The 15,303-nt window shown below is 40.5% G+C and overlaps 1 protein-coding gene across 1 annotated transcript; it reads right to left on the reverse strand.

Moving 5' to 3' along the window:
* Positions 1–780: 780 nt before the first annotated feature.
* lurap1 (leucine rich adaptor protein 1) lies at positions 781–15,041 on the reverse strand. The gene is made up of 2 exons (XM_029500200.1): positions 14,829–15,041; positions 781–3,673 (listed from the first exon to the last, which is right to left on the reverse strand). The coding sequence occupies exons 1-2, from the start codon at positions 15,039–15,041 to the stop codon at positions 2,759–2,761; spliced, it is 1,128 nt and encodes a 375-aa protein (XP_029356060.1). The 3' UTR covers positions 781–2,758.
* Between the last annotated feature and the right edge of the window lie 262 nt (positions 15,042–15,303).

Consider the following 15,303-nt stretch of genomic DNA (forward strand, 5'->3'; position numbering starts at 1 on the left):
GCTCAAAGAAATGGAGATGGTGACTTTCACATCTTTCTTTACACCGGTAAACAACAGTCAACTTTCTACAGGGAGAGAAGAAAGCCAATCCATTGTTTACTAAGCCCTTCTGCTAAACTAGAAATGGCATGTCAAGCTTTGGAGCTATCCTAAATTTGATGGGGTGTACATAGGTGTATAGAAAAAGCAATCCTTTCCTTTTTGTAGCATGTCTGACTAACTAAACAAACCATTACACTCGGCTTTACAGACCATAAAAAAAAAAAAGAAACAAACAAACAAACAAAAAAAGCCCCATCACAACATGTGTTCATACGGTGTACAGGTCCTGGATTAGTTTAACGTAGCATTGGCAGCCCTGTCCCAATATTTATTGGATTTGAGATTTTTAAGTTTGTCCTGCAGCTGCTCCAACGCAGCATCATGTTTGTCAAACACATTATTTAGTTCTCACTGTCAAAGCTTTTTGTTATGAAATGTTGAAGGTTAAAAACGTTATTTTTGGGTTATTTTATTTCAGGACTCTTCTGAAGGTTGCAATTAGGTGTCCATTTAAAACTCTTACTTTTACTATATTGATTACAGGAATCACCAACCCAATACTAGATTACCATACCAAGCTTGCTAACTTGAGCTAGGCAGAGTGAAATAAATAAAAGAATATATGCAGCCAATTGTCAAATGGAAGTTTTAAAAAAAGAAAAAAAAAAGAATATATTTTAAATGCAACACCTGCTCGGATGAAACTACCTTTAAGATGCAAAAGGATTGAAAGACTCTTTTTTTTTTTTTTTATACCTGTCGCAATGTGTCAGTACCATGTATTGAAAACAGTCATTTGCATTGGTGCATACATTGCACCGGCACCGGTAGTGTGAAGTATTGAAGTAAAAGGGAGCCACATAAGGGAGGAAAGACAGTCACATTCAATATCAGTGTTTAAAAGATAGACACTTTTTGACAAGGTACACTGTGTTATAAATATTTCATTTTTGGGGGATATGGCCACCGTTTATTAATTGTTTATTAATTGTGTGCCACGAGCACAGGAGCATTAATATGACAAACAGCTGACTAGTAGAAGGTGTAGTAACATCATGATGGATGAGCTGAAAATACTTGAAAAGCTTTGGGACTTGTCTATTCTTATCCAAACCTGACAGGCCAGCTGTGCTCAGGCATGCAGGGAGGCAGCACACGCAAACACACATAGCCTTTTCCCTGTCAGTAGTCTTTCAAACTCCCAGAACAGACAGTTTTCATTTTCATATGCTGAGTAGTGGCTCCTTATGTAATCCACTAGAAAGGCTTCTGAAAATATTGCTTTTTTTTGCTGACTGTTTTGGGTCTACCACGCGTTTCTCACAATTCAACTAATAAAGCTCTCGGCACAGGGCATGCAATATCCACGCATCCAACATGACACAGTGACTATTCCACACTCCAAGAGCACACAGAATGTTGTTGATCTAGCCATTTGTACACGCAAGCAGTGGCCAGGAGGAGACAAATGTGACAGAGATAAAATCAGTCAAAAATCCCAGATTAGCATAACAACACTGTGGTATTCTCAGGAGGGAAAGTACGAGCATACGTAGTGAAAGTTTACACCACATCAGGCACAACATCTGCTTTTAAAAACTAACACGGATAATCTGTTAAAAAAAATTAAATAAATGAAATTATTCAGCCATATTCAGGATTCAGGTCTACTACCAGCCACGACTAGTACCTGATGCACAGATTAGCTGTATTGTGATTCAGTCAATATACAATATTGCAGCAGGTTGGTTGGTCACCAGAAGTATCAGCTCCACAAAGACATAAATGCTAACTCTGGTTCCATTATTTCTCACGGGACATGTTTACTATTTTCAGTGATCTGTTCATATCATCTACTGTCATCCCGAGCGTTTGGAGAAATCACAGAACCAGAGATTTTAACATAACACTTCTATACTTCAACAAGCAATACTGTCTATAATCATTAGCAATATTCAGTCCCAAATTAAGGTTTTCTACAACCAATTTTATTTGGTACTTGAATGACTGATTGATAAGGGGCAAACTCTGGGTTTGAACTATTACTTCTACCCTAAATGCAGTACAGGAGGTGCTCTCTGTGCTATTGTTCATGCTGTGAGAGTAGTAATGATCGTAGAGCAGTTTTTCTCAGCCAAGAGGCAAGTAAATGCCAAAAGGACCCCACCCAAAAAAAATGATCAATTCAAATGGTATAGTGTAACTGAAAAGGAGTATTAAAAATGGGTGAAATTAAAATAATATTTTAAATCTTTAAAGTTTCATTACTTGAGAGTACATACCATTACCGTACCAATCTGAAATGATGTTTCAGCTCTTTCATTTACTGTGCTTTATTCAAAATAAAATAAAATAAAATAAAATAAAAATAAAATCAGGGAATACCAAAAATACCCTGAGAAAAATATGGCACAGGATTTTTTACATTTTGTGTGAGGCAGCCGCTTTGGCTTATAATGGTCAAAATCCTGTAATGTGCATCCATCATATTACTGACATCAATGCTTTATAGAAAGTAAGTGCAGTCACAGGAAGGAACAACAGAACACAAAAGGTCTTCTTTGTTTTTCAAACCCAGTGTCTTTCAAAGAAGAAAGCCTCGTATTATGTGAATTTCACAACAGCACTTCACTCTTCTTAAAACCTTCACTCGTTTCTGTGACGCCACAGAGGGAGTGGCCAATGGTGGATTTAGGCCCCTCTGTTATTATCCATTTTACAAAAATGTCACATCTTCCTGAGACTGCACCCACCGCCAGTGAGCGTCATACTCCAGATGCATTTTACCGTTCATTTTGCACGTATCCAATTCGATTTTTCCATTCTTATAAGGTTTGAGTGGGGGGCTCTGGTTGGTTCCCAGTTTCTCAGTGAGACTGGGGCAGTATGGACTGCTTGTTTGTGAGGTTGGTTTTTCCAGAATACCGTTAACCTTGATAGGTTGTGCCTGGATAATGTTCTTAGAGCCAGGGCCTCCTTTGCCTGTCTCTGCAGCTTTGCCCCACACAGGAGCATCTTGCATGGAGCCTTCAGCTCTGGCTTGGGAAGAGTTGACAGAAACAGCTGGTTTCTCGGTTGCAGTCCCAGTCCCAATGGCAGCACTAGTAACTCCAATTCCAATGACAGCACTGGTAACCCCAGTTCCTGGCCCACCCTTCATCTCTGTCCCGTTTCCGGTCGCAACTCCATTGTCATTTACCCCAGCCCGTGTCCCACTTCCTGCTCCAATATAAGACCTCACCCCTAGCCCAGCTCCTATCCCAGCTGCTGCGGCTCCAGAGCCTGCCAATATCCGGCCCCCAGCTGTAGCCTCTGAAATCATCGCTGTGTTGGAGCAGATGACCGACTCTGAGCTGGAGGGACAGTACTCATCCATGTCGTCCGCTAGGGTGTCAAGGTAGCTACCGATGGAGATGTTGTCTAGCTTATCATTAGGATCCTGGAGGCTGCTCCAGGATCCTCTCCAGGAGGTGTCGGGGCCTTCTCCAAGGCTGTACTGGCTGCTTGTAAGGCTGCTGCACCGGCTGGTCAGCGTGCTGCGCTCCTCCAGCAGCCATTTCACTGCCTCAATACCTTCATGGACAGCCAGCAACTGCTGCAAGATCTTCACATCCACCGAGCGTAGGTGGGCCTGAAGGACATTTAAAAAAAAAAAAAAAAATGAAGGAATGAAGTTAAATGTTCAGATTTTATTTTCTATCGCACTCATGTCTGGGTATTTTCAACCGAAATGAAATAAGTTATATATCCAGACACACACTGAACCTACGGAACTACGGGGATATTTATTTGAACAGTCATCCTTGGCTCTTTAGACCGGTCCAAACACCATTATAATACTATTAAACCATTGCAGATTACCATAATTGGAAATAACATAACAGTATCTGGCAGGTCAAAGTATACAGCATGCTGCAAGTAATGTGGAAACAGATAAGGTAAATGTAGCGGGAAACACTCAGGCATGGAAATAAAAGCAAACAGAGAGAGACAAATTGTGTTATATGACTAATGGTAACACCGAAGGAAAAGCTGCTGATAGAAATTTACAGATAGAGTGGAAAGTTTGACACAACCTTCCTGAAATGATTTGAAAGCATCTTAATACCCATAAAACGGTGCAAACGCAAATATGAATTTGTTCATGATGTCCAATGGTGAAAACAAATAATTATTCATCACATTTATCAGCCACTGTTGTCCTCTAATGTGATATGGGAAGGAGGTAGGAAAGCTTAATGGTGAATATGGCGTGATGACTGCAGTCATGGAAAATTCCTCCCCAAAATACATTAGCAGAAGTCTGTAGTGAAGTGAAAGACCTACAGGTGATATATGGCACCGACATTCAGCCTGGTGGCCTCCAACTCTCTTTTCAGATAACCATTCTCTCACAAAGCTCCATGTATTTCTCAGTTTCATAATATTTTTCTCTATTGCTTTTTCTGTCTACTGTACCACCATGTCTTAAGGCAAATTTTGTGTTACTAAATTTATATTTATGGCAGTATTCATATTTCATTACAGTTTCATCCTATTGCTGGGACAAATATTTATATATATATATATTCTAATTTGTAATACACAGTCTAGATCTTCCCACCTTAATGTCTGATCTAAACTAATAAATAAATAAATTAGCCCACTGCATTACTGAGACAGCATCACACTTTATACACTGAACAAGGACTTTACTGTATTTTACTGAATAGTATTATACAAGGCACGCAATACATAATGCTGTAATAAAGAAATAAATATGACAGGAACCATAATAACAGGAATCCAAGGAAGACAAAATACAGTTATGCGTCCATAAGCACATAATTGGCACATTTAGAGGAGACCCATGTATGGTTCTTAGAGACTGTGTTAATGGAAGAAAACCTTAACTTGCTCAGACCAACATTGACCTTTAGAAAAAAATCTTTCTTTAGTTCTTTCTGAAAGTCAACCATGTCAGCTATGTTAGTACAAGATACTGACTGAAGGCTGCCACACTCACTGTCTTGCATAATATTAACATTTGCTAACACCTCCAGTGGAGTGATCTATTTTCCAGATTTTGTGCATGGTTTTGCTCTGATGATTGATCTATACTGCTAAAAAAAATAATCAAGAGTCTTTGAGAGTCCATGACTCATCCATCTGCAAAAGAACACTGAGCGTGAACAGACTACGCCTACACTTCATACATCATCTCTGTGTGGAGGATATGGCAGACATTTGTATGAACCTGTCACCAGTCAGGACAGTGAGCGCTACAGGCAGCAGAGGAAAACCACTTAAGCACATTTAGTGCTCTCCAGTTCAATGGCTTCCTTCATCTTTCTCAGTTTTAGCCACACTGTGGTTGAAAAAAAAAAAAATCGAAAGAAAGAAAAAAACAGTGTAAGAAAACAATTTGGATCAGCGGTTAAAAATCAGGATGTTAATATCCCTCAAGATCAATCCAAGCAGTTTTCTGGGTGATAAATTAAACAATAAAATAAAATTACATTAAATGAAATGCTATGCAAAATAATCTTCCCTTGCCTTTTGACCATTCATATATATTATATACTTGGCCTTTCATCACCTCTCCAGCCCTCTGGAGCCGTAGACCACAGCCACTATATGCATGCTCTCCACCCTTAATGCAAAAATAGCTTTGACTGACATAAATACGCACACAGAGATACAACAAACGAGCTGACAAGTATCCCTGGACTTGGAGACGAGGCAGAAGATGTTGGCTTTTCTACAAGAGCTTATTTGCAAAAATGTAAATGAACAAGCTGTGTGGTCTGAGATATGCTGATGCCAAAGTCATGCCGTACACTGCATTATCCTGGCAGACTCAATTCGAACAACATCTGATGAAGGGCAAAGAAACAAAGAGGCTAAGTTTCCCTTTGTGGATTCATAAAGTTTTTCATGTTCTGTTCCTATATGAATACAAGCTCCATCCGATCCATCTATTTCTACTGTACAAAAAAGTGTGCGTGTGTGTCTGTAAACCTCCTGGTGTCCTGGCACACAGACACTGGGGTGGGGCGCAGGTTTGAGGTTTTTTTGGTTGGCCTAATGAGGGTGGCAGTAAAAGTAACTCCCAGCCTGTCAGTGCTGAGGTGGCAGAGTATTAACAAAGCTAAGTGCTCCACCAGACTGTGCTCATTCTCCTGCTGAGCTGGGCCTGCTGGAGTGCATAGATGCTTTAAATTCATTGCTGTTTTCAAAACGCAGCAGCAGTTTTACTCCTTCTTTCACTGGGAAATGTGCATTTTGCATCCATTTTGAATGTACTGATCTAATCTGATCTAATATGCCGTCGATTGACGAATATGGACACAAGAAGGGAATCTTTTTTAAAAGGGGCTTAAACAAGGCTGACCTGTATGACTGTTTGGTTATCAAATGTTTATTTAAGTTATTTAAGTTTTACATTCCTTACATTTCTAGGAGTGGGTTTGGGTCAGAGGCGTTGTGCATTATGTGTTTTTCTGCTATTGTTGGGGGTTTTCTTTCATTCCCATGAATCTCATTATTTACAGATTGATTACAACCTTTAATTATGTGATGAGGTTTAACATACTCATTACACAGACAACCCTTTCAATTGAAAAAGGTCAAACTCCGACCAAAAGGCTTTCATGTGACAGCAGTGTAAGGGAAGGGGATGGAGATTTTGAACAATGCAGCCTTAAGGATTCAAACACTGTTAATCATCTTTGTTCATTTTCTTTTTTAGCCAGTACACAGAGAGACAGATTTCAGGTTTCCTGCTCGGGCATGAGGCCAGGCCTTCTGGCTTACCCGTAGGATTCTGGAAAGCTCATTCTTCTGCCTTTTATTTCCACTACATAGCTTACAGTATGTATGTGCATTACAAACAGTATTGCTCAAAGTAATTTATCTAGAAAGAGACTTCACTTTCACAACAACCTAGTGACATGTTAGTTCACAGGTCTGTACATTTTCAAATAATCTCAATATATAGTTTGTGTCTAATGATGGGTAAAAAATTCTACATACATGCTATAGCAACAAAATCTTTTATTCTGACCACAGATGGTGTCATTTTTAGTATTACAAAAATGTCAAGTGCTCCACATACTGTATTCAGAATCAGTAGCAACCTCACCTCATATTTGGTACTCAATAAAACCTCCAAAAAACACAATAAAGGGCCATGTAATTCATCCATTATTTTATATAAACTTTAATCTTGCCATCACACTACAATGAGAGTATTATCTGAATCTTGGAAAGATTTCTGGCTCACAAACCTGGAGTTGTTGTATTTTTCAGCAGCTCAACGAGCTGGAAACAAAAACACAATCATGACTCTAGATGTTCTGCTGCCTAAATGAAACTTTGGTTTTCGAAAATATATCCAAACTCACTTAGCCTTATGACAAGATGTTTCTTTTTCTTGTAGTAGTAACATTATTGGCTTGTGATTATTGTAGCAATGAACTCCTAAGTTGTGGTAGCCATAAAAATAAAAAACACAGATTGGTGGCAGGTCATTGGTTCGATTCCCGGGCCTGGAGCCTTTTTCTGCAGAGTTTGCATATTTCTCCCTGGGCCTGTGTGGGTTTTCCACAATCCAAAAACATGAACGTCTAGATTACTCATAAATTGCCCTTAGGTGTGAGTGTGAGTGTGAGTTTGAATCGTTGTGTGTCTATACATGTCGGCCCTGTGATAGAGTGGTGAACTGTCCAACGTTTACCTTGCCCTTACTCGCTCCCCTCAACTTGGCGGATAAGCCATTGAAAACGAAATAAATAAATAAATGAATAAATTAAATAAAACACTCAGCGTTATCTTTCTTCAATTCAGTTATTCTTCAGATACATGTTACAGGAGAGCAGTTTTCCCTTATTGAAAAGAGAAAATACATCATTAGGCTGCATGTTGGGAGGATGTCTAGTAAGCTCGCAGCTTCAGCCCTGCACTGACAAACTGAGTGTCTAACCACATTCAAGACACTAATGACACAGTACGTTGTGATGACGTACGCACAGCTGAAGCGTGATCTGTGACGCAGACTGCCCTGTGTGTCGAAAACAGCGTCCCAATGTCAAACAGCAACCTCGCAGACTGCTGAATCACTGCTAGCAGGTACACACTTGATTTCTCATACACTCGCAAAATAAGCACTCTCTCTCATGTCCCCTGGTGTCACTGTCTGTCGTTTCACATTGCCAATCTAACTCAGGCAACGCAACGCAGAAATATGGTGTCCTTGTAGAGTCCCTCCAGTCTCTATTCAACAACAGAAGGTGGCCCTGTCCCTTTATGAACCCCCAGCACTTCCATCTGTCTGTGTTCACCCATGAATGCTGCGTTAAAGGTCCACTCATCCTTGCCCTTCTCTCATTGTCACTTTTTGTGTTTGTTTTTTTTTCTCCTCTGTGTCTGTATTCATTTAAAAAATATTATTATTCTGCCTCTGTATCACCTTCATCCTTTTTTTTTTTTCATTTCTCTTCATATGCATTAGATGGAACTCAAAATGAACAATAAATCTTTCAGGAAAGAAGAAAAAAATACAGTAATCTGATTCCAATTTGGAAAAAAAAAACCTCCAAGTGGCTTTTGGCATTAGTTTTTTACTTCACTGACATGGAATAAGGCCCAATCTCATCAGCTGACGCTGCCCCTTTCTCTCTTTGTCCATGTCTATTCATAAAAGACTTCCTGTCAGAAAACAAGTGATGACACAGTGTAATAGAAGAGGAAATGGCAATGTTAAATTCTTGCTGCTAGAAAACCTGATTATGATTTTCTTCTTGAGCCCTAATGCTCCTGCTGCTGTGTTCATTGTCAGTGAAACAATAATTGTAAGCTGAAATTAGCCAATCAACATTTGATGTGACAACACAGGAGCTTAGGTTATGTATCTGTAATTTAATTAGACACATCTCATATGGACATTGCTGTATCTGGCAGGGGAGAGCCAGTAGCCAGACAAAGACTAGAGTTAAGATAGATGACTCAGTCCGGTTCAGCAGCTCTGCACTCCAAGCTGTCATTCATCGACACAGAGGTGGAAGACAGAGAATGAGACGGAGCATGAGAGACAGGGAGACATGGACAAAAAAGGGAGAGTGACATATTCTGACCAATAGCACAACATTTGCCCTTTCCTAGCTTACAATGCATGTGATGATTATGCATAAAATGTTCAAAGTAGTATTCAGGTGGGTTGTGTGAGAGTGTGCGTGCCAGACTGGCAGTCTTCTGAGGTTTCAAATAGTGTCTCTGGATTCAGGAAAGCTGTTTAGATCAGTGCTTTCAGACAGCTGGAGCTGGAGATGGAAGGTTTGCAACACACAGTCATTAACATCTATATGCTTTCAGCTTGCCGTGCTGTATGAGAAAGCCCAGTTTATAGAGGGTAGATGACCAATGGGATCACATCTTAATGGAATACGCTCAAAGGAAGGCAATATTTCCTTGGCACTGTATTTTATGATTGTAAAATGTTGTACATTGTGCCTTTTAAATTATCACACTATTACAAATTATAAAGCATTAGATTGGATTAAAGTGAACTTGTTTTTTCTGACTCCAGTTTGTCTATCAAGCAGAAATATTGATATGCTTGATCGGCTGCTTCATACAGTTTTTCCAAAGGTTGACCTACGATTTTTGAGCAGATTGTCAATTGGTGGAGTAGTTTTGATTTCAGTGTAGTGGACACTTTTACCACGTGGAATTACAGTACTGCTAAACACTCACAATCAGAGACGTGAGCCAAATCCAGTCCCTTCATTTTTCCACGTGCTCCATGCCCACTCCACTCAGCCACCTCATACACATCTCAGCACTCTGTTTGGGTTGTCTGAATAACTTAACAAGGATACACTGCATCAAACACTGCATCATCAGAGTATTTTAGAATGTATTGATTAGGTATATCTGTTCGGCAGTCATAAGTATATAACATGAACCCGGGGGGGGGCTTGTGATAGCCAATGAGTGGAAAGAAGCATAACAATGAATCAGGTAGAAGTTTCTATTTTACCTTCTTTGAAGCCAACATGTCTCCCTGTATGGTATTGAAGGCAGAAGAAAGTCTAGAAATGTTGCTTTTGTGGAAGTATAGGTACGGTGAGCCAAAGAGGCAACAGCGTGCGCTTTTCTTTGCCCCCGAATATATGTTATTTGGCTTGGACCAAGTTTTAATTTTAATTGTACAAATAAGATATAAATGTGTAATCACAAAGGTGACAGCTATAGGATGAAAATCCTTAGGTTCTAATGGGGGATTGAAGTTTGGCTACTGGATACCCTCTGCATATCTAAAGAAGCCTGACAGATTCACGCTGAAACCAGCTCATCAGCAAACTTCATCAGAAGCTGGCATCATCGAGCGCAGCAGATTTCCTTCAGTGTCTGTTTATTTTTTCTACCTCTTGGACAGTGATCATATTTCAGTCAGAGGCAGCAGCTTTTATAGTTGTAAGAGTGTCAGTGCACTAAAACTGGATTATATGATGTCTCAAATCCGCCAAAGAAACTATTTCAAATCATTCGAATTTTTACAGTAGTGGAAAGGCAGCATAACATTTGGTTTTTCTTTACAGTAAACAAGAAGCAGAGGAGCTTTTTTTCTGGTGCCAACACAGTCACAACATAGACGACACACGCACACACATTTCTTCATCGCATATCACTAAGTAGATGTTGCATGTCATGGTGTGTGGTTAGAGACGCGCTAGAACAGGAGGACAAATAGACACATTCACATACATGCAAATATCTATTGGCATATTCCAAAGGCATCGAGTTGGTGCGTGGTTATGAATGTGAGTCCCATGAATTCCCAGAATGAAAGTCAGTGTTACAATGTGTGAGTTGTGTGTGACTGTGTGTGTGTGTGAGAGGCTTACTGCACGTCTTACTAATCTCACATTTCTGAAGAAATGCGAGTCCTCGCATAACTCCTATAGATGAATGAAACAACCATATATAAACACACTCTCTCCCTCACACACACACACACGCACACAGGTAGAGCCTGGCTCTGTGCTGGAGGTTTCACTCCCCTCCAGTTAGGAAGTACCTCTTTATCACTATCCCTTTTATCCAACCTCCCTCCTTTGCAGCCAAAAGAATTCATGCCTAAAACTGTTAACAAATCAGTTTGGATCTCTGCTCTCGAGAGATTTTTTTGGAACTCTCTGGATTCTTTGCAAATCGAAATTGGGCACTTTGGTCAAATACACAATTGGGAACAGGCCCACATCAGTGGCTCAAAGTTAGAATAAATCTATAATTTCACCATTTCATCAGGGATGGTCCTATCAACTGGTTTTACTATTAATCACGATTTTAAAGCATTACAATTATTCCACCTAAGCAAGACAGGAAAGAGGGGGAATTGATAGTAAAAAAGCTGGTTCAGTTGGTAGCTGAACTGCCAGTTAAGATAACGCTAAAAGGGTGAGCAGATTGTTGCTCAGGATGATGGCCACCCAATCTGGAAAACCCGCCGAAAGAAAGTTGCAGCCAAAGAGTACAACACATCCCATCTACATGATCACCATCCAGAGATACACTCACAATTAGGTACACAACAGTTTAACTACACTACAACGATGTGTGATTTCCTCCTGGTGGGTGTGTGCGCGTGCATGCATGCGTGTTAAACTGATTGTTAAAAACTAATGAAAACATTAGGCTTGAATGACAGCTGATAATTGTATCGTCGCATTTCATAATAACCGTGAAGAGTGCAAAATCCCCCACTGAGGGACTAATAAAGGATTACCTTATCTGAACCCCGAGTCTGTCCCATCCCAATCCTACACTGGGTTTCACTCAATTGATGCCTAAAGGTTTACATCCTACCCCACCGGGTGGTCCTTCATTGTTTCATGACAAGAGCGTCTGCCCTATGCACACCATCAAGGCTTCCCATATCTCTATTTGTCCTTCCCACCTAAGGCCTGGCTATGTCTACGCCGAAGTCAGTGTCTTACTATGATATATGTGCACAGATGAAGACATGCCACCCTGAACCCCTCTGAGACAGAATTCCTGGACACTCCAGCAGAAGATTCTCTTCAAGCACAGTATCAACATCAAATTATTAATGCCTCAATGCTTCCTCAAGCTTTACCCCAACCAGGGTGGCAAGAAACCTCAGTGTCATGTCTGATGACCGATTATCCCTCTGTGACCCTCCTGCGTCTGTCTCTTGGTCATTGCGCTTTAGTTGATAAAACATCATAAAGATCAGGCTTTACATGACTAAATTATGTCATCCCGCTCCTGGCGGGTTGGATTTTGTAATCTATGTCTCAACTTCTCCAATGCTCTTTGGGCAGGACTCCCTTTGTGCACCGTGAAACCTTTGCAGATGAATACAGCACCCAGTCTAGTCTTCAATCAGCCCAAAAGGCCACTCCCTATTAACCTAACCATCTACCCATGGCCCCAGCCACCAGTACTTGCCTTTAGAGTGACTTTGTCTGCACCCATTGAAAACAAGGCAATTGCACTCCAAGACACAGATGAGTTGAAAACATAGAGCATAATTAAAATCTTTGTCTTGTAAATGTCCTCAAATGTCTGGTTTTGTCCCCAAAATATTTTGTTTTCAGTTACAGATTTTGGAAAGAAAGAAATATTCACAAGAGCAACCCAATTTTGCTGTGAATTTCCCCTAGACTGGCATATAATCGTTGCAGCTGTAGTGTAACACATGCTTATGTCCTGCAGACTTACAATAATGTAATATGACATACACAAAGTATTATGCTTAAAGAGCCTGTACAGATTTTTCTTTCAGACTTCCATGTTAGTTGTTTAATGTGAAGTACAAATGTGCCCAAACAGAATTACACCCATTTGTATAAAATCTGGAATGGATGGAAGATGTAAAGTAAGTGTCGAGGGGCCAAAATCATGATTACAGGCCGACTTTCTTAAAGCTACTGCTGGTAATGTTATTACATTAGGCCGGCAGTTATCAGAGGGAGAAGAGCGTTGTTTAAACTTGAAGATCTACAGAGCCAGTCCTCTGAACTGCATTTTGATTGCCAGCAACCTAGAAATCTTGAGTGAAGTAAGTTTCTATTTTTGACTTGCAACCAACGGTGTTTTGAATGTTTGGTTGTAACCATTGGCTTTTGGAGGAATTCTCTCAGAGCGCAGCTTGCTTTATTTAGGTAGTTGGTTTGTGGTGAGGCATGCGCTCCATCACAATCACAGGCCGGGCGCATGCCTCTATCTGCTACACTGGGCTCATGCCTGAAACTGTAAGATTTATGATCACTGAATGGAAAAACACAACAGTGTAGTGGTGCATTACTTTTGCTGTTCACAGGAGGTGAGTTCAACTATGCAATGAGACAGAAATAAACTGTATTTTTTTAGGGAAAAAAAAAAATCAGCACTCGCTCAAAGAGAAATAATGAAAGAACAGCCCTGGCTAAAAAAAAACAAAACAAGGATTTATATAAATCCTTTACCTGACAACAGAAACGGGCCACGACTAAAGGTCTCTGGAGGTCAACTCATTCACAAATTCCCAAATTACTGAGTAAGCGTACTCAGTAAATCTATTTTTCGATTTACCTTCATCGCCAGTTTATTTTAAAGATAATTCAGCAGACCAGTATTTTTGATCGATAGTTTATCACAGATGTGACCATGATATACAGTGATGTACGTCATTTGATGCTAAGTGCCATGAACATGCACTGAAGGAATGTAAAAGATATGCCAAATTTTAAAAACAGCATCTTTGTCCCTAAATCTGAGGATGGATGGGGTGAGGAAGAACCCCCACAATTCTTGGTGCGGATCTGGTTAAAGGAGCAGATTGGGATGTTTTGTTTTTCTTTTACCACGTTAATCAACATTGTGAGATTTCATAGTTTTTGTCAATATTTGGCCTCTGTGGGAGTCTTATTTGATTTCTGTCAGTCCAAGATATCAAACTTATATATTTTATCTCTTTAGGCTTGTTGATTTAATATTGGTCAAAGACTAGCTTCACTATTTGAATGGTAAGAAATACTCTGTGAGCATATAAGTTATTAATGACCAGCACCATATCTGACAGTCTGCTTGCACAAGTGTAAACTTCTGATTCTGAATTGCATCACTAAGTAATGAACAACTGGGATGTGTGTCCGATTTAAGTCATTCATTAGCACATAGGTAGGTATTGCTGTAATGCACACCACAAAACTGTGACAAAATGACTAAGCTTCCTTAGAGTAAATGATCCTGCAGGGTCACGCAACAGTAATGTTACGAAGTTGCGAAGCCATTTGAAATGTCTGAATTCTTGCTAACTCTTGCTCCCTCTGCCATACTGGTTAAAATAACTTCTACTGAAATATATCAGTCGAGTGCAACCTCTGCTTCCAAAGTGTACCTGACCAGGAAGGCAAGCTGGAGGATGTACTGTGATGTACTGAGGTGCATTCATTCTCCATCTCCATCTATGTTCTGTGATGTTTCACATTTTGCAAAGTAACAGAGTTTACTGTAGTGCGCTGAGATTATTGAGCTCCCTGAAACATCTTACTTAACAATAATAATAATAATAATAATAATAATAATAATAATAAACACTTAATCATTTTCCTTACTTCTCATTGATTGGGAGCTGAACCTCTGAGAGCTGCATTTTAATGCTATTTTGGATTGTAGCTTATCCAGTAAATAGGAGATGGCTCAGTTGTCCAGTCCCTAAGGGTGAATGGCAGCTCCAGTGAATACCCTGGCCCTGAAACAGCCTGTACCACCAGGCAGGCACACTCCGTCACTCTTACCATCTCCACCTTCAGTTTCCTGATCTTTTCATCCAAACTCTTCTTCCCCGTCTCCTGACTGGTGTCGTGCGCGGCCGTCGGCTTGGCGTCTCCCCGCAGAGAGGACGCCTCTTCCTGCATCCACCTGAGCAAACCCTCGGGGGTCTTCCGACCGAGTTTCATCTCTATGTCTTTCAGATCAGGGACGGCCTCGCTTGCCGTGCCTTCCTCCATGGTGTCAAAAAAAAAAAAAAAAAAAAAAAGAAAGAAAGAAACTAAAAATAAATAAATGGGGAGGGGGGGATCCGCAGGAGAGAGATCACATCCGCCTGGTCTGCTGGAGGTAGCTGCCCGTGGAGCCGCTGGAATGACTTCCCACAGCGGAGCAGGGCATCCTACAGTCCGGCTGAGTCTGACTGCGCCAGCATGACAGCAGCATCGCCACCCTGACAGAACAGAACCAGTCTAAACAGACTGGCGATCGTCAAGTGGGCTA

The sequence above is a fragment of the Echeneis naucrates genome, chromosome 4, assembly GCF_900963305.1.
Source record: "Echeneis naucrates chromosome 4, fEcheNa1.1, whole genome shotgun sequence".
Lineage (NCBI taxonomy): Eukaryota > Metazoa > Chordata > Actinopteri > Carangiformes > Echeneidae > Echeneis > Echeneis naucrates.

Coding starts and splice junctions, on each gene's coding strand:
- lurap1 (XM_029500200.1), bottom strand. CDS start 15,041: ATGGAGGAAGGCACGGCAAGCGAGGCCGTCCCTGATCTGAAAGACATA. Junction 3,674..14,828: donor GGAAACTGAAGGTGGAGATG/GTAAGAGTGACG, acceptor AATGTCCTTCAG/GCCCACCTACGCTCGGTGGA.